Source organism: Lampetra fluviatilis, chromosome 72, assembly GCF_964198595.1.
Source record: "Lampetra fluviatilis chromosome 72, kcLamFluv1.1, whole genome shotgun sequence".
Taxonomy (NCBI): Eukaryota; Metazoa; Chordata; class Hyperoartia; order Petromyzontiformes; family Petromyzontidae; genus Lampetra; species Lampetra fluviatilis.
Window position 1 is genome coordinate 1,044,203 of NC_136346.1, and position 18,704 is coordinate 1,062,906.

Genomic DNA, 18,704 nt, shown 5'->3' on the forward strand with positions numbered 1-18,704 from the left:
CTCCACCTCCACCTCCACCTCCTCCACCTCCTCCTCCACCTCCTCGACCTCCTCCACCTCCACCTCCACCTCCTCCACCAACACCTCCTCCTCCACCTCCTCCACCTCCTCCCCCTGCACCTCCTCCACCTCCTCCTCCACCTCCTCCACCTCCTCCACCCTCCACCTCCTCCACCTCCTCCTCCTCCACCTCCTCGACCTCCTCCACCTCCTCCCCCTCCTCATCCTCCACCTCCTCCACCCCCTCCACCTCCACCTCCTCCACCTCCACCTCCTCCCCCTCCTCATCCTCCACCTCCTCCTCCACCTCCTCCACCCCCTCCACCTCCACCTCCTCCACCTCCACCTCCTCCACCTCCTCCTCCACCACCTCCTCCACCACCTCCACCTCCTCCACCTCCTCCACCTCCTCCACCCCCACCACCTCCTCCTCCACCTCCTCCACCACCTCCACCTCCTCCCTCACCTGTGCCCGGAGCTCCTCCACCATCTGAGTCATCTCCTCTCCACACTCACGCTCCTCGCTCAGCTCCTCCTCCAGCGAGGTCGTCTCCTCCTGGGGCAAGTCCATCAACATCATCAACATCATCAACATCATCAACATCATCATCATCAACATCAACATCATCACCATCACCACCATCATCACCATCAACATCACCATCATCATCAACATCAACATCAGCAACATCATCAACATCACCATCATCATCAACATCATCATCAACATCACCATCAACATCATAATCAACATCATCACCATCATCAACATCATCATCACCATCAACACCATCAACATCATCATCATCAACATCATCAACATCATCAACATCAACACCATCAACATCAACACCATCAACATCATCATCATCAACATCATCAACATCATCAACATCAATACCATCATCAACATCAACATCATCAGGTAGTGTATCAGGTAGTGTAGTATGCAGTGTAGTGTGTAGCAGGTAGTGTAGTGTGTAGTGTATCAGGTAGTGTAGTGTGTATTGTAGTGTATAGTGTAGTGTATAGTGTAGTATGTAGTGTAGCAGGTAGTGTAGTATGTAGTGTAGTGTATCAGGTAGTGTATAGTGTAGTGTAACATGTAGTGTATAGTGTAGTGTACTGTAACATGTAGTGTATAGTGTAGTGTAGTGTAACATGTAGTGTATAGTGTAGTTTAGTGTAACATGTAGTGTATAGTGTAGTATGTAGTGTAGCAGGTAGTGTAGTATGTAGTGTAGTGCAGTGTGTAGTGTATCAGGTAGTGTAGTGTATAGTGTAGTGCAGCAGGCAGTATAGTGTGTAGTGTGTCAGGGTGCTACACCTGCAGTCTGCGTGCCAGTCTCTGCTCCTCGCCGCGGCTGCCCTCCAGGTAGTGTAGTGTGTAGTGTGTAGTGTATAGTGTAGTGTAGTGTGTAGTGTATAATGTAGTATAGTGTATAGTAGTATATAGTGTAGTGTATAGTGTAGTGTAGTGTATAGTAGTGTATAGTGTAGTGTATCAGGTAGTGTAGTGTATAGTGTAGTGTATAGTGTAGTGTGTAGTGTATAGTGTAGTGTATAGTGTAGTGTGTAGTGTAGTGTGTAGTGTAGTGTGTAGTGTAGTATGTAGTGTGTAGTGTAGTATGTAGTGTATAGTGTGTAGTGTAGTGTATAGCGTAGTGTAAAGTGTAGTGTATAGTGTAGTGTGTAGTGTATAGTGTAGTGTATAGTGTAGTGCAGCAGGCAGTATAGTGTGTAGTGTATCAGGTAGTGTAGTATGTAGTGCAGTGTGTAGTGTAGCAGGCAGTATAGTGTGTAGTGTGTCAGGGTGCTCCACCTGCAGTCTGCGTGCCAGTCTCTGCTCCTCGCCGCGGCTCCCCTCCAGGTAGTGTAGTGGGTAGTGTATCAGGTAGTGTAGTATGTAGTGTAGTATGTAGTGCAGCAGGCAGTATAGTGTGTAGTGTGTCAGGGTGCTCCACCTGCAGTCTGCGTGCCAGTCTCTGCTCCTCGCCGCGGCTCCCCTCCAGGGCGGCGGTGACGTCGCTCAGCTCCTGACGGAGCTCCTCACACTGCGTCTCAGCCTCCTGCAGATCCTCACGCGCATCGCTCACCTGGTGGGGTGAGGGGGGGGGTGAGGTGAGGGTGGGGGGGAGTGATGGGGGGAGTGGGGGGTGGGTGAGGGTGGTGGGGGAGGTGGTGAGGGAGGTGGGGGGGGTGGTTAGGAGTGGTGGGGGGTGGGGGGGAAGTGGTGAGGGTGGTAGGGGGGAGTGGGGAGAGTGGGGGGAGTGGTGGGGGGGAGTGGTGAGGGGGAGGGGGGGGGAGTAGGGGGTGGAGTGGGGGGGGGGAGTGGGGGGGGGAGTGGGAGGGTGTGTAGGTGTGTAGGTGTGTGTGTAGGTGTGTGTGTGTAGGTGTGTGTGTGTAGGTGTGTGTGTAGGTGTGTGTGTAGGTGTGTGTAGGTGTGTGTAGGTGTGTATGTAGGTCTGCCCCGTGACCTCCTGCCAGCGGGCGTTCGACACTTCACGTGGCCTCAAGGTGCACTTGGCCTGGCACAAGCGTCGTGGTGACGTCACCGCCACTTAGTGGCGAATGGCGGTTGTTGTTGTGTAGGTGTGTGTGTGTAGGTGTGTGTGTGTAGGTGTGTGTATGTAGGTGTGTAGGTAGACAGAGGCGGGCTTGCCTGCTGTAGGTATTTGTCCTTGAGCTGCACGGAGACGCTCAGGGCGAGGGTTTTGTAGGTGTGTAGGTGTGTAGGTGTGTAGGTGTCTTTGTAGGTGTGTGTGTGTGTAGGTGTGTGTGTGTAAGTGTGTGTATGTAGGTGTGTATGTAGGTGTGTGTGTATGTAGGTGTGTAGGTGTGTGTGTATGTAGGTGTGTGTGTAGGTAGGTGTGTGTGTGTGTGTAGGTATTTGTGTGTAGGTAGGTGTGTAGGTGTGTATGTAGGTGTGTATGTAGGTGTGTGTGTATGTAGGTGTGTAGGTGTGTGTGTATGTAGGTGTGTGTGTAGGTAGGTGTGTGTGTAGGTATTTGTGTGTAGGTAGGTGTGTAGGTGTGTATGTAGGTGTGTATGTAGGTGTGTGTATGTAGGTGTGTAGGTAGACAGAGGCGGGCTTGCCTGCTGTAGGTATTTGTCCTTGAGCTGCACGGAGATGCTCAGGGCGAGGGTTGTGTAGGTGTGTAGGTGTGTAGGTGTCTTTGTAGGTGTGTGTGTATGTAGGTGTGTATGTAGGTGTGTGTGTATGTAGGTGTGTAGGTGTGTGTGTATGTAGGTGTGTAGGTGTGTGTGTATGCAGGTGTGTGTGTAGGTAGGTGTGTAGGTGTGTGTGTGTGTAGGTATTTGTGTGTAGGTAGGTGTGTAGGTGTGTATGTAGGTGTGTATGTAGGTGTGTGTATGTATGTGTGTAGGTAGACAGAGGCGGGCTTGCCTGCTGTAAGTATTTGTCCTTGAGCTGCACGGAGACGCTCAGGGCGAGGGTTTTGTAGGTGTGTAGGTGTCTTTGTAGGTGTGTGTGTGTGTAGGTGTGTGTATGTAGGTGTGTATGTAGGTGTGTGTGTATGTAGGTGTGTAGGTGTGTGTGTATGTAGGTGTGTGTGTAGGTAGGTGTGTAGGTGTGTGTGTGTGTAGGTATTTGTGTGTAGGTAGGTGTGTAGGTGTGTATGTAGGTGTGTATGTAGGTGTGTGTGTGTATGTATCTGTGTAGGTAGACAGAGGCGGGCTTGCCTGCTGTAGGTATTTGTCCTTGAGCTGCACGGAGACGCTCAGGGCGAGGGTTTTGTAGGTGTGTAGGTGTGTAGGTGTGTAGGTGTCTTTGTAGGTGTGTGTGTGTGTAGGTGTGTGTGTGTAGGTGTGTGTATGTAGGTGTGTATGTAGGTGTGTGTGTAGGTGTGTAGGTGTGTGTGTATGTAGGTGTGTGTGTAGGTAGGTGTGTAGGTGTGTGTGTGTGTAGGTATTTGTGTGTAGGTAGGTGTGTAGGTGTGTATGTAGGTGTGTATGTAGGTGTGTGTATGTATGTGTGTAGGTAGACAGAGGCGGGCTTGCCTGCTGTAGGTATTTGTCCTTGAGCTGCACGGAGACACTCAGGGCGAGGGTTTTGTAGGTGTGTAGGTGTCTTTGTAGGTGTGTGTGTGTGTAGGTGTGTGTATGTAGGTGTGTATGTAGGTGTGTGTGTATGTAGGTGTGTAGGTGTGTGTGTATGTAGGTGTGTGTGTAGGTAGGTGTGTAGGTGTGTGTGTGTGTAGGTATTTGTGTATAGGTAGGTGTGTAGGTGTGTATGTAGGTGTGTATGTAGGTGTGTGTGTGTATGTATCTGTGTAGGTAGACAGAGGCGGGCTTGCCTGCTGTAGGTATTTGTCCTTGAGCTGCACGGAGACGCTCAGGGCGAGGGTTTTGTAGGTGTGTAGGTGTGTAGGTGTCTTTGTAGGTGTGTGTGTGTGTAGGTGTGTGTGTGTAGGTGTGTGTATGTAGGTGTGTATGTAGGTGTGTGTGTAGGTAGGTGTGTAGGTGTGTGTGTGTAGGTATTTGTGTGTAGGTAGGTGTGTATGTAGGTGTGTGTGTATGTAGGTGTGTAGGTGTGTGTGTATGTAGGTGTGTGTGTAGGTAGGTGTGTAGGTGTGTGTGTGTGTAGGTATTTGTGTGTAGGTAGGTGTGTAGGTGTGTATGTAGGTGTGTATGTAGGTGTGTGTGTGTATGTATGTGTGTAGGTAGACAGAGGCGGGCTTGCCTGCTGTAGATATTTGTCCTTGAGCTGCACGGAGACGCTCAGGGCGAGGGTTTTCTCCTGCAGCAGTAGCTGCAGCTGCTCCACCTCCTGCTGGGCCTGGAGCCGAAACGTCTTGAGAAGATCCTCCGCCTGGGATGCCAGAGTGGAGCTCTTGCACACACACACACACACAGACAAAGATCTTACACACCCACACACAGACACACACACACACAAAGATCTTACACACACACACACAGACAAAGATCTTACACACACACACACAGACACACACACACAAAGATCTTACACACAGACACACAGACAAAGATCTTACACACACACACAAAGATCTTACACACACACACAAAGATCTTACACACAGACACACACACACAAAGATCTTACACACACACACACAAAGATCTTACACACAGACACACACACACAAAGATCTTACACACACACACAAAGATCTTACACACACACACAGACAAAGATCTTACACACACACACAAAGATCTTACACACACACACACAAAGATCTTACACACACACACAAAGATCTTACACACAGACACACACACACAAATATCTTACACACAGACACACAAAGATCTTACACACAGACACACAAATATCTTACACACACACAAAGATCTTACACACACACACAGACACACACACACACACAAAGATCTTACACACAAACACACAAAGATCTTACACACACACACACAAAGATCTTACACACACAGAGACACACCTACAGACACACACAGACACACACAGACACACAAAGATCTTACACACACACACACAGACACACACACAGACACACACACACATAGAGACACACACACAGACACACACAGACACACACACATATAGAGACACACACACACAACAACCGCCATTCGCCACTAAGTGGCGATGACGTCACCACGACGCTTGTGCCAGGCCATGTGCACCTTGAGGCCACGTGAAGTGTCGAACGCCCGCTGGCAGGAGGTCACGGGGCAGACCCAGGTGCCACGGGTCGACTGACTGAGATGACCGAGATGACTGGCTGATGCACCACCTGTGCCCCCTACTGTACCAACTTGCTGTGCTTTAGCCACCCGGCGCTCCGCTCGTTGTTGTGAGCGTCGCTCCTCCGCCCTCCGTTGTTGTTGGAGGGCGACTGCCTCCAACTGCCCAGTAGCGTCCTTCACGAGCCTCCTCCACTGAGGCCGATCTTGACACCGCTGGTACCAGTCATAGGCAAGTCCACTCAGCTCCACGTCCTCCTGTACCACGTCACTCCATCTCTTCTCTAGCCTGTGCCGCGCCCGTTTAGCCCCCTCGATCCGGCCGAACAAAAGCTGTTTAGGCATGCGGTGGCTGGGCATGCGGGCTACATGACCCAGCCAACGCAGCCTTGTCTGCCGGAGGAGCTCACCGATGGGACTTTGCCCAGATCTTTCGAGGATTTGTGAGCTCCTCACACAATCCAGCCTGCAGGTTAAACCCAGGATGGATCGTAGGCAGGGCCAGACTAACCGTGGAGTCCACCGCCCTCTGCTGCTCCGTCCTCCTCAGCTGCTCCATCTCCTGCCGCAGCAGGAGGACGACCTTGGCCTGGGCTCCCTCCGCGTCGGACACCTGGGCCTGACAGCCGGCAGACAAAAAGAAACCAAGTGGGGTTAGAATCGGCATGAAAGTCGAACGGTTTTACCGCGGATGTCCATGCCGAAAGGGGCATTGAAGTGGGTGCACATTCACACTCGCAAGATGGATGGACGATGAGTCGCTCACAATGACGCAGAAACCGACGATATCCATTTGCTGACGATCGATCGGCGATAATAACAATTCCCTGGGTGGCAACAGAGCGACAGCCAATCAGCATCAATCAAAGTCAGCCCACTGAGTGGATGATGGCAGAGCCACAGCCCCCCCAAACCGCACCCCACTCGCTCTCTCACACTCACTCACTCGCTCACTCACTCACGCTCGCTCCCTCGCTCCCTCTCGCTCACTCCCTCGCTCCCTCGCTCACTCGCTCGCTCACTCCCTCGCTCGCTCCTTCGCTCGATCTCTCTCTCGCTCGCTCGCTCTCCGTCCCCGCACCTTGAGAGCCTCCACCTGGGCCTGCGCGAGCTCCAGGGCGCGGGAGACGCGGGACAGCTCCTCCCCCTCCCCGCGTCCCCTCTCCCGCCGGAGCTCTTCCGCCTCCGCCGCCTCCTGCTCCCGACGGGAGAGCTCCTCCGCGCGCCGCTGAACGGAGGCCTCCTTCTGCCGCACCAGAGACTCACGATCGTTCAACTCCTGCTCGTGCCTTCGGAGGAAAGCTTCAAGTTCCCGCAGCGAAGACTCTCGGCCTCCCAGCTCCGCTCTGCTCCGCTGGACCGAAGCTTCCTCCTCCTTCACCGAAGATTCTCGGCCTCTCAACTCCACTCTGCTCTGCTCAATCGAAGCTTCCTGATCCTTCAGCGAAGATTCCCGGTCTCTCAACTCTTCTCTGCTCCGCTGGACCGAAGCTTCCTCCTCCTTCACCGAAGATTCTCGGCCTCTCAACTCCACTCTGCTCTGATGAACCAAAGCTTCCTGCTCCTTCACCGAAGCCTCACGGTCTCTCAGCTCCGCTCTGCTACGCTCAATCAAAGCTTCCTGATCCTTCAGCGAAGATTCCCGGTCTCTCAACTCCGCTCTGCTCCGATGTACCAAAGCTTCCTGCTCCCGTACAGAAGATTCCCGTTCTCTCAGCTGCTCTCTCTGCTGCTGAATCAAGGGATCCAGTTCCTTCACCGAAGCCTCACGGTCTCTCAGCTCCTCTCTGTTCCGCTGGACCGAAGCTTCCTGTTCCTTCACCGAAGATTCTCGGTCTCTCAACTCCTCTCTGCTCCGCTGAATGGAAGCTTCCTGTTCTTTCAGCGAAAACTCTCGGCTTCTTAGCTCCTCTCTTTTCCGCTGGACCGAATCTTCCTGCTCCTTCAGCGAAGATTCGCGGTCTCTCAGCTCCTCTCTGTTCCGCTGGACCGAAGCTTCCTGTTCCTTCAGCGAAGATTCTCGGTCTCTCAACTCCGCTCTGCTCCGCTGGATCAAAGCTTCCTCCTCCTTCACGGAAGCCTCACGGTCTCTCAACTCCGCTCTGCTCCGCTCAACCGAAGCTTCCTGTTCTTTCAGCGAAAACTCTCGGCTTCTTAGCTCCTCTCTTTTCCGCTGAATCGAAGCTTCCTGATCCTTCAGTGAAGATTCTCGGTCTCTCAACTCCTCTCTGCTCCGCTGAATCGAAGCTTCCTGATCCTTCACCGAACATTCCCATTCTCTGAGCTCCTCTCTCCGTTGCTGAATCAAGGGATCCAGTTCCTTCACCGAACATTCCTGTTCTCTCAGCTTCTCTCTGCTCCGCTGGATCGAAGCTTCCTGTTCCTTCAGCGAAAACTCCCGGTCTCTCAGCTCCACTTTGCTCCGCTGGATCGAAGCTTCCTGTTCCCGTACAGAGGATTCCCGTTCTCTCAGCTGCTCTCTCTGTTGCTGAATCAAGGGATCCTGTTCCTTCAGCGAAGATTCCCGGTCTCTTAGCTCCGCTCTGCTCCGCTGAAGCGAAACTTCCTGTTCCTTCAGCGAAAACTCCCGGTCTCTCAGCTCCGCTCTGCTCCTCTGGACCAATGCTTCTTGCTCCTTCACCGAAGATTCTCGGTCTCTCAACTCTGCTCTGCTCCGCTGGACTGAAGCTTCCTGTTCCTGTAGCGAAGATTCCCGGCTTCTCAGTTCCTCCCTTCTCCGCTGAATCGAAGCTTCCTCCTCCTTCACCGAACATTCCCGTTCTCTGAGCTCCTCTCCCCGTTGCTGAATCAAGGGATCCAGTTCCTTCACCGAACATTCCTGTTCTCTCAGCTTCTCTCTGCTCCGCTGGATCGAAGCTTCCTGTTCCTTCAGCGAAAACTCCCGGTCTCTCAGCTCCACCCTGCTCCGCTGCACCGAAGCTTCCGCCTGCTGCGCTGAAAAATCCAGATTCCTCGGCCCTTCCCCGCGGTGCCCGGCGGAAGCTTCCCACTCCCCCATCCAGCCGCAGCGCCGCCGCCGCCGCCGCTGCTGCTGCTGCGTCGAAGATTCCTCCTGCTGCTCAGAATCGCCGCTTTTGCATTTCGAAGAAGCTTCCCTCCGCGGGAGCGACGCTCCTCCGTCTCTCGGCTCCTCCCCTCGCTGTCTAAGCTCCTCCCATGTCCGCTGTGGCTCCTCCTCTTTCTGCGCCGTTGTCCCCGAGGCACCGAGCTGAGGATAGGAAGGCAACGTTATTTATTTATTTCTATTTCACACAGACACAGATGAAGGTCCCCCAGGTAGCCTTTAACGGGCTGTAGGAGCAAGTGATTTTAGTAGCGAGTAGCATCATCTATAACACACACAGAGAAAAAGATCCCCTGGGTAGCCTCTAACAGGTTACAGGGGCAAGTGCTGTTAGTAGCGAGTAGCAACGCCTATCACTACCCCCATCACTACCCCCATCACTACCCCCATCACTACCCCCATCACTACCCCCACCACTACCCCCACCACTACACCCACCACTACCCCCATCACTACCCCTATCACTATCACTACCCCAAGCCCTATCACTACCCCCAACACTATCCCCACCACTACCCCAACCCCTACTTTAACCACTGCCCACCTGACCTACCGTCGCCATAACAACACCACCAATACTTTAATACCAAAACCAACCCCTCCGTCACGGTAAAGTACAATTTTACAATTGATGAAAAGTGCCCTCTGATGAAGGCGCCGCTAGACAGGGGCTCCTCAAACTTACGAACGTTCAACTTACAAACTTTTAGAGATACGAACGAACCTGGTCCCGTACATCCAGCTGCAGCCTGTTCGGACCGAGAGTCGTAAGTTCAACTGCCGTGCAATAGATGTCGGTGGTGGTGTCTACATCTGCAGAACGTGAAGAACCAGTGGCATCTACATCTGCAGAACGTGAAGAACCAGTGGCATCTACATCTGCAGAACGTGAAGAACCAGTGGCATATACATCTGCAGAATGTGAAGAACCAGTGGCATCTACATCTGCAGAACGTGAAGAACCAGTGTCATCTACATCTGCAGAACGTGAAGAACCATTGGCATCTACATCTGCAGAACGTGAAGAACCAGTGGCATCTACATCTGCAGAACGTGAAGAACCAGTGGCATCTACATCTGCAGAACGTGAAGAACCAGTGTCATCTACATCTGCAGAATGTGAAGAACCATTGGCATCAACATCTACAGAACGTGAAGAACCAGTGGCATCTACATCTGCAGAACGTGAAGAACCAGTGGCATCTACATCTGCAGAACGTGAAGAACCAGTGGCATCTACATCTGCAAACAAGAAGAACCAGTGGCATCTACATCCACAGGAGATTATACAACGTTAAAGCCATTCCCCGTGTTTAGTGTACATGCCGTACAACACGTTTGGAATCGACAGGAGTAAAGTTGGACTTATGAACAAATTGACTTACGAACAGACCTCCTGGAACCTAACTAGTTCGTAAGTAGAGGCAGTCCCTGTCCTGCAAGATCCGATACCGCGTGTCCGCCCGTTGCTCTTCCAACCTGCATCGGCTTCGAGTTGCCAAAAAAATGCACGGCGTTTTTTAACGTCGTCGCGCTCAATGCGCACACGCACGCGAAGCGCTTTCCACAAAATGAACCACGACACCACGTCGCTGCCGATCTCGCCGAGAGCTGTAAACCGTCATGGCGCGGACTCCGGTTCACTGTCGCGGTGGCAGCGGTGGCACTATAATATTATACAATACACTATTATACTATTATACATTACACTATACTATTATACACTACACTATACTATTATCAGAGGTGTGGACTCGAGTCATGTGACTTGGACTCGAGTCAGACTCGAGTCATGAATTTGATGACTTGCGACTCGACTTGGACTTGCATAACAATGACTTTGTCCCACCTATGAGATGTGGACTCGAGTCATGTGACTTGGACTCGAGTCAGACTCGAGTCATGAATTTGATGACTTGCGACTCGACTTGGACTTGCATAACAATGACTTTGTCCCACCTCTGACTATTATACACTGCAATATACTATTATACACTACACTATACTATTATACACTACAATTTACTATTATACACTACACTATACTATTATACACTACACTATACTATTATACAATACACTATTATACACTACAATACACTATTATACACTATACTATTATACACTACAATACACTATTATACACTACACTATACTATTATACACTATACTATTATACACTACAATATACTATTATACACTACAATATACTATTATACACTACACAATAAACTACACATTTGACTGGCCATCGAACAAAGACGGTCATCGCATCACGTACTTTCAAATGATATCTACGCTAAACTACACACTATACACGACTATGCACTATACTACCCTATATACACTACTATACATTATACTATATACTACACTATACACTACTATACACTACTATGCACTATACTACCCTATATACTACACTACCCTATACACTACACATTATACTAAAAACTACACTATACACTACTATTCACTACTAATCACTACATTATACACTACACTATACTTTTGGCTGCCCATCGAACAAAAACTTTCACCGCATCATCGCGAGGCGCTTTCAGCTTGCGCTGCTGCTTCTGCGGCCGTCTGGAACGCTCTTCCTGACCCACATTAGGACGCCATTAGGAGCTATGCAACTTTTAACTCGTCGTCATCGAGATTCACAAAATAATTCCTTCAGAACTGCTTCTTCTTCTTGTTGCCACTGCTGTTGCTGTGTCAAGATCGGCCTCTGTGGACGAGGAGGAGACTTGTGTAGGGCGCTGTTGCTGGGCAGCTGGAGGCGGTCACCTTCCGGCAATAGCAGAGCGGAGCGACGGGCGGATTAAAACGCAGCGAACTGAAAACGAATTTCGTCCTATCACTGTCACTATTTTGTTCACGTTTTTGCTTTTTGTTTGTTGCGGTTGCACCCGATTCAAGAGCCGAATGGCTCACAGGGCTATACATAATACATGAACTTGAACTATCCACGTGGCCAGAAGTCCACCAGCGCGCAAGGCCCCAATGGCCTCTCCTCTCACCTTCAACCCCGCGCCCTCTCCCCCAAGGCCACCTCCGCTGCTGTACCCTCCCTCCGCCTCCTCCTCTCCCCACTGCTCCTCCCATCGCTGCCCGCGCCCCCCGCCGTGACCCGGAGTCCTCGACGCCCTCCTCCCCCCTGCCTCGCCATCCCCGTCCGAGCGTGGACCCTCACACTGCGGGAAAAGTGTTCGACTCCCCAACGTGGCCTCCGCCTCCTCGCTCTGCCACGTGCGGCATTCTCCGTGGCCTCGACGGAAATGCCGCTGCCGATATAGATCCTCCTCCTCCTGCTGCTGCTGCTGCTGATGATGATGATGATGGTTGGACCTCGGCCGGCGCCGACTCAGATCCTCCTGCCGCTGGACCTCTTGGAGGCTCTTCTGCCTGCGCTCGTTGAAGAGTGGTGCGGTGCTGGGCAGGCTCTGGGTCCGCCGGAGCGGGAGGGCCGACGGGCGACAAGGCGCTCCGCCGGGGGGCGAAGAGGCGGCCGGGCCCCCGAACCGCTTCACGAGCCGAGCCACCGAGCCCTGCGCTGGTGCCGGACGCCGATGAGGCACCCGGCGCGACGAAGTCGCCGGGTCTCCAACGCCTCCAACGCCACCAACTCCACCAGCGTCTCCAACTCCACCAACGTCTCCAACTCCACCAACTCCACCAAATCCACCAACGTCTTCAACTCCACCAAATCCACCAGCGTCTCCAACTCCACCAACGTCTCCAACTCCACCAACGACTCCAACGCCACCAAATCCACCAGCGTCTGCAACTCCACCAGCATCTCCAACTCCACGAACTCCACCAAATCCACCAGCGTCTCCAACTCCACCAACTCCACCAACGTCTCCAACTCCACCAAATCCACCAGCGTCTCCAACTCCACTAATGCCACCAAATCCACCAACGTCTCCAACTCCACCAACGTCTCCAACTCCACCAAATCCACCAGCGTCTCCAACTCCACTAATGCCACCAAATCCACCATTGTCTCTAAATCCACCAACGCCACCAACAGCTCCTCCGACTCCTGCGACCACTCCGTCGCCTCTGCTCGCACTTCTCCCACCTTCCCTACATCCCCGGTAGTCATCGTCGTCGTCACCGCCGTCGTCGGCATCGTCCTCGGCGTTCCTCACAGCGGAGGCTCCCCTCGTGTCGAGCCCTTCGAGGGACCGCGACACCGAAGAGCGCAGAATCCTGTTCTCCTCATCATCATCATCATCCTCTTCCTCCACACCCGCCCTAGACTCCTGATTGAACGCACGCCGCCTCCACGACTCTTCCCTAGATCTCCTCCTCCTCCTCATCCTTACTTTCGACTGCTGCTGCTGCAATAGGAGCCCCGGATCATTCTCGACTGAGCGGCCGTTCGAGTTCCGAAACTCCGTCGGCCCTTCCCGGCCCCCGGTCGTCTTCTCCCTCGGCGATTCCCGGTGGCCGGTCTCCGGCGGGCGGCCGAAGCCGGCTCGGTAGAATTCCCGGGATCCCGGCGTGCGGTAGAGGCCGGTGAGAGGGTCCATGCTCCCTCGGGCCCAGTCAATGGAGGAGCCTGGGAACGAGAATTTCCCATCTCCTGAAAAATGGCAGCCTCCCCTCAGCACCGCCCCCTTTTAAATGGCCGCCCCCATTGGCGCCGCCCCCTTTAAAATGGCCGCCCCCATTGGCGCCGCCCCCTTTTAAATGGCCACCCCCATTGGCGCCGCCCCCTTTTAAATGGCCACCCCCATTGGTGCCGCCCCCTTTAAAATGGCCACCCCCATTGGTACCAACCCATTTAAAATGGCCACCCCCCTTGGCACCGCCCCCTTTTAAATGGCCGCCCCCATTGGTGCCGCCCCCTTTAAAATGGCCACCCCCATTGGTGCCGCCCCCTTTAAAATGGCCGCCGTCGTTGCTGCGGAAGTCCGGGTTGATTGCGGCGAAAGTGGTTTTACCTGCGGAGCGAACGCAGTCGACCAATGAGGGCCTTTCGCTTGCGACACGGCACCGCAGAAGAACCCACAGCGCCCCACGTGCCTCATGTTATCTTACACCTTAAATTTCGATTTAAAGCTTCTTTCGTGACTGCAGGGATTCATCTTCTTGGTTCTTTCGGTAAAGTCACGTAGAATGGAAATAATAAAATAATAAAAATGAAACATAATAAAATAATTCTCACGACGTTTCGGCCACAACGCAAGAAGCCGTCCTCAGGTGAAGACCAGGTCTGTCGGGGAGACAGCATCTGAATGACACACCCCAGGCTTGGAGCGTCTATTTAAGCCGGGTTGGAAGGGGGGGAAAGGGCGCCTTGACAAATGAATGTGCATATCAAGAGGAATTTAGCATATTTATGGGAAATACAGGAATGTGATTAGTACTAAATTTCGATTTAAAGCTTTCGTGACTGCAGGGATTCATCTTCTTGGTTCTTTCGGTAAAGTCACGTACTGCGGGATCTGCTTCAGACGCTGTCTCCCCGACAGACCTGGTCTTCGCCTGAGGACGGCTGCTTGCGTTGTGGCCGAAACGTCGTGAGAATTATTTTATTATGTTTTATTTTTATTATTTTATTACTTCCCTTCTACGTGACTTTACCGAAAGAACCAAGAAGACGAATCTTACACCTTTTTTAGATGTATGTGTATATATATGTATATGTCGCCTTGATGCAAGGCCCTTTCGCAGCAATTACGAAATCGTACACGAGATGACAGTGGTTGAGGTTTTTAAAGGGTGGGGTTGTTGTGAATAAAAGTGGTGCTGCTGTAGCTACAGTGACATTTAGAAGAACAGGCGGAGTGTAAAGCATCGCCGCCACTAGGCAGGCAAATGCGGGCGGGCGTGGCCGGCCTTGATCTGTGCTACTCCCCACTAACAACACTTGCCCCTACAGCCGGGTGAAGGCTACCTGGAGTAGGGGAGGGGGAGGACCTTTATCTCTTGTGCGAGCTTTCTAGCACTTCGAGTGTGTGGGCGGCTCTGTAACTGGATTTTCCTCCTGCTCCGCCGGTTGTTGCCTCCACATTTAGAGTAAATGTGGTTGCTGTAAATGTGTCAGAGACTTGGTTGAGTTGCTATCATTACGTGATGGCCCCTTCACTTCTGACAGAAGAGCTACGTAGCTCAGTGTGGTCTTACACCTGGTAACATAAACATTGTTTTGTTTTACAATTGGTCTCTATGAGCATGGGACTCTGTGGGTCTCTATGGGTATCTGTGGGTTTGTATGGGTCTCTATGGTCTAACACTGGGTGGTGAGACACTGGGTAGTGAGACACTGGGTAGTGAGACACTGGGTAGTGAGACACTGGGTGGTGAGACACTGCTAGTGAGATACTGGGTAGTGAGACACTGGGTAGAGAGACACTGGGTAGTGAGACACTGGGTAGTGTGACACTGCTAGTGAGACACTGGGTAGTGAGACACTGGGTAGTGAGACATTGCTAGTGAGACACAGGGTAGTGAGACACTGGGTAGTGAGACACTGGGTAGTGAGACACTGCTAGTGAGACACTCGGTAGTGAGACACTGCTAGTGAGACACTGGGTAGTGAGACACTGGGTAGTGAGACACTGGTAGTGAGACACTGGGTAGTGAGACACTGCTAGTGAGACACTGCTAGTGAGACACTGGGTAGTGAGACACTGGTTTGTTTGGATGTCTTGCTACAAGTACTGTGTGCTGTTAACGCAGATGCCGTACAAAAGCTGCAATCTATTTGGTGTTTGAATATCTGAACGCATCCATAATAAAGGTTTTTGTGAGGTTAGATCTCGTAAATATATAAATGTGCCGTTAAAACCCGCCACCACCCGACACAGCCAACTAGTAAGGGTTGTCACGTGAACAGAACATGCCAATTCCTCACTAATACAGCGCTAGTGTGTAGTGTGTAGTAGTGTAGTGTATAGTAGTGTATAGTGCAGGGGTCTGCAACCTTTAAGACATAAAGAGCCACTTGGACCCGTTTCCGAAGGAAAAAATAAACTGGGAGCCGCAAAACCATTGCAACATTTAAAACAAATATAACACTGCATATATTGTTTCTTACCTTATTGCTATATACAGGATCGTGCAGTCAGCTGTCAATCTGAATAAAAAAATGACTTTTTCACTTAACAATGTAAAATATATTTTTGCAAATTAATAGCTAAATTACCTGGTTAATGGGATTTTTGCTCCTGAACCTCAGTGCACAGTGTCTGCACATCAGGGCTGTAAGACGTCACCTTCATTTTCACACAGGCTTGCAAGCTGTCATCTGTGAGGCGTGATCGATGTTTGTTTTTAATATAGTTCATGTTGGAGAAGACCTGCTCACATACATATGTGGAGCCGAAGATCGACAGGACTCCAAATGCATACTTTTTCATGTTTATATAAGTGTTGGGGATGGCATTCCATGTTTCGAATACAAGTTTGTCCTGTTTGGGAAGGTTTTCAATATCACTCCATTTATGATTCTGAGCCAGAATGGCCTTCTGACGGGCAACATCCTCAAGAGTAGCGGTCAAGCATTTGAACTTGGACACCCATATATCTTTGTCGGCTATATCGGCCAGTTCCATCTCAAGATCAGGTTGACTTACACCTGCAAATGCAGTCATATTCAATAGGGATGGATCGATCGCCAGGGGAGTGACAGGGAAGGATAATGTCGTTTTTTCCTCTCTGAACTCACAGAATCGTTTCCCAAACGAACTTTGCATTGTGGTGATTGCAGACTTGAAATATTCCAAATTTATCGTATCATGACTTTGTTTGAACTCTCTCAAAGAGGGAAAGTGAGACAGTGTACCTCTCTGTAAATCTTTGACAAACACTGTCAACTTGCGCTCGAATGCCAAAACCTCCTCCAGCATGTGCAGGGCTGTGCCTCCTTTCCCCTGAAGGGTTGTATTTAGCGTGTTTAGATGTGCTGTCATGTCTACCATAAAATGTAATTTTTCCAGCCACTCTGGCTGTTCCAGCTCAGCAAAGGTGAGCTCTTTGCTGCCCAGGAAGGTTTTTACTTCTTCCAAACATGTGACAAAGCAACGGCAACGTTATTGCCTGTCACCGGGCGGGCAGTGTGGAGCGGAGCGGCGACCTGTCAGCAGCGGCAACGCCAGAGCAGGTGTCACAGTGCGCCTCCTCCCCTCGCTAGCATCCGCCCCGGAGCCGCGGTCAAGGTTCAAAAGAGCCGCATGCGGCTCCGGAGCCGCAGGTTGCCGACCCCTGGTATAGTGTATAGTAGTGTTTTGTGTATAGTAGCATAGTATATAGTGTAGTGTATAGTAGTGAATAGTGTATTGTATAGTAGTGTATAGTGTAGTGTATAGTAGCATAGTGTATAGTGTAGTGTATAGTAGTGAATAGTGTATTGTATAGTAGTGTATAGTGTAGTTATAGTAGCATAGTGTATAGTAGTGTATAGTCGTGAATAGTGTATTGTATAGTAGTGTATAGTGTGGTTATAGTAGCATAGTGTATAGTAGTGTATAGTGTAGTGTATAGTGTATTGTATAGTAGTGTATAGTAGCGTAGTGTATAGTAGTGAATATTGTATAGTAGTGTATAGTGTAGTTATAGTAGCATAGTGTATAGTAGTGTATAGTCGTGAATAGTGTATTGTATAGTAGTGTATAGTGTAGTGTATAGTAGCGTAGTGTATAATGCAGTGTATAGTAGCGTAGTGTATAGTGTAGTGTATAGTAGCGTAGTGTATAGTGTAGTGTATTAGTGCAGCACACCGGTGTCTTGGAGAGCCAAGACACAATCACAACCAGTTTCATCAGGCGACAGCCAGATTTGTGTGCCATTAAAGTGACGAATTGGCACGTTGCGTTCACGTGACAACCCTTACTGGTTGGCTGTCGGTTAGTGGCAGGTTTTAACTTCACATTTGTACGTTTCCGCGATCGAACCCAAAAACCTCTATTATGGATGATATCGGCCGCGAAATCCTTCTACGTGTTAAACCCATCAATTGGGTGCGTGAACATCTGAACGCAACTCCTGTTTTCATCGGCAGAGAGCAGAGGTCGCAACCGGGTACCCAATACCCGTACCCTACCCGATACCCGGCTACCCGTACCCGGCCGGGTACGGGTACGGGTAGCCGTTTGCGACCCTGGTGCGGCCGGGTACGGGTACGGGTAGGCCGTGAGTCACTGGTGAGTAACCGTTTGCCACTCATTTCGGGTAGGGTACGGGTACAAGTAGGGAACGGGTACCCGTACCCGGCCGGGTACGGGTACCCATTTGCGACCCTGGTGCGGCCGGGTACGGATACGGGTAAGGAATCAAAACCCGTTTGCGACCTCTGGCAGAGAGGCCAAAGCCCCTCCTTGCATCTTCCATCATTTCGACAACGGTGAAATGGGGTCCCACAAAACCAACTGCCACCAGGCCCTCACCTGGGCCTACCGCAGGCTTCTCGGCGTCGCTCAGCACCACGCAGGCCTCCCCCCGCACGCCACGGATGCTCACGTTGACCCCGTACGACGGCGCCGCTGAAGTCTGGCCTCCCCCCGGCTTCGGCTCGGGTCCACCCCCGCCCCGTCTGGCCAGGCCATCGATGAAGCGGATCTGTAGGCCTTGGCCAAGCGGCTCCTGGGACGACATGCCTGGGGGAGCGAGCGAGCGAGCGTCCTGCTGCGGCATTCCGGCACGGGGGGAATGGAGAAACGACAGCGGCGGCAACAGACGGCGTTCGCCGCCGAGCGTCGTGTTGTGTACAGTTTAGCACGTGTAAGGCTTTCGCGACCAATATTATTCATAATCAACGTTTTTGTGTTTAGATGGCGTTATTTTATAAATGTGTCGTAACCCTCCACCACCCGACACGGCCAATCAGCAAAAAAAATTGTCACGCTGACAAAAGACAAAATAGTTCACTGCTTTAGCCCACCGGTGTGTT

At 51.4% G+C, this 18,704-nt stretch overlaps 1 protein-coding gene across 1 annotated transcript; it reads right to left on the reverse strand.

Annotated features, from left to right (window-relative positions):
- Positions 1–4,740: 4,740 nt before the first annotated feature.
- LOC144953173 (uncharacterized) lies at positions 4,741–18,395 on the reverse strand. The gene is made up of 5 exons (XM_078883731.1): positions 18,202–18,395; positions 13,135–13,370; positions 6,794–8,941; positions 6,171–6,331; positions 4,741–4,798 (listed from the first exon to the last, which is right to left on the reverse strand). Exons 2-5 carry the CDS (start codon positions 13,339–13,341, stop codon positions 4,741–4,743), a joined length of 2,574 nt encoding a protein of 857 aa, XP_078739857.1. The 5' UTR covers positions 13,342–13,370; positions 18,202–18,395.
- Between the last annotated feature and the right edge of the window lie 309 nt (positions 18,396–18,704).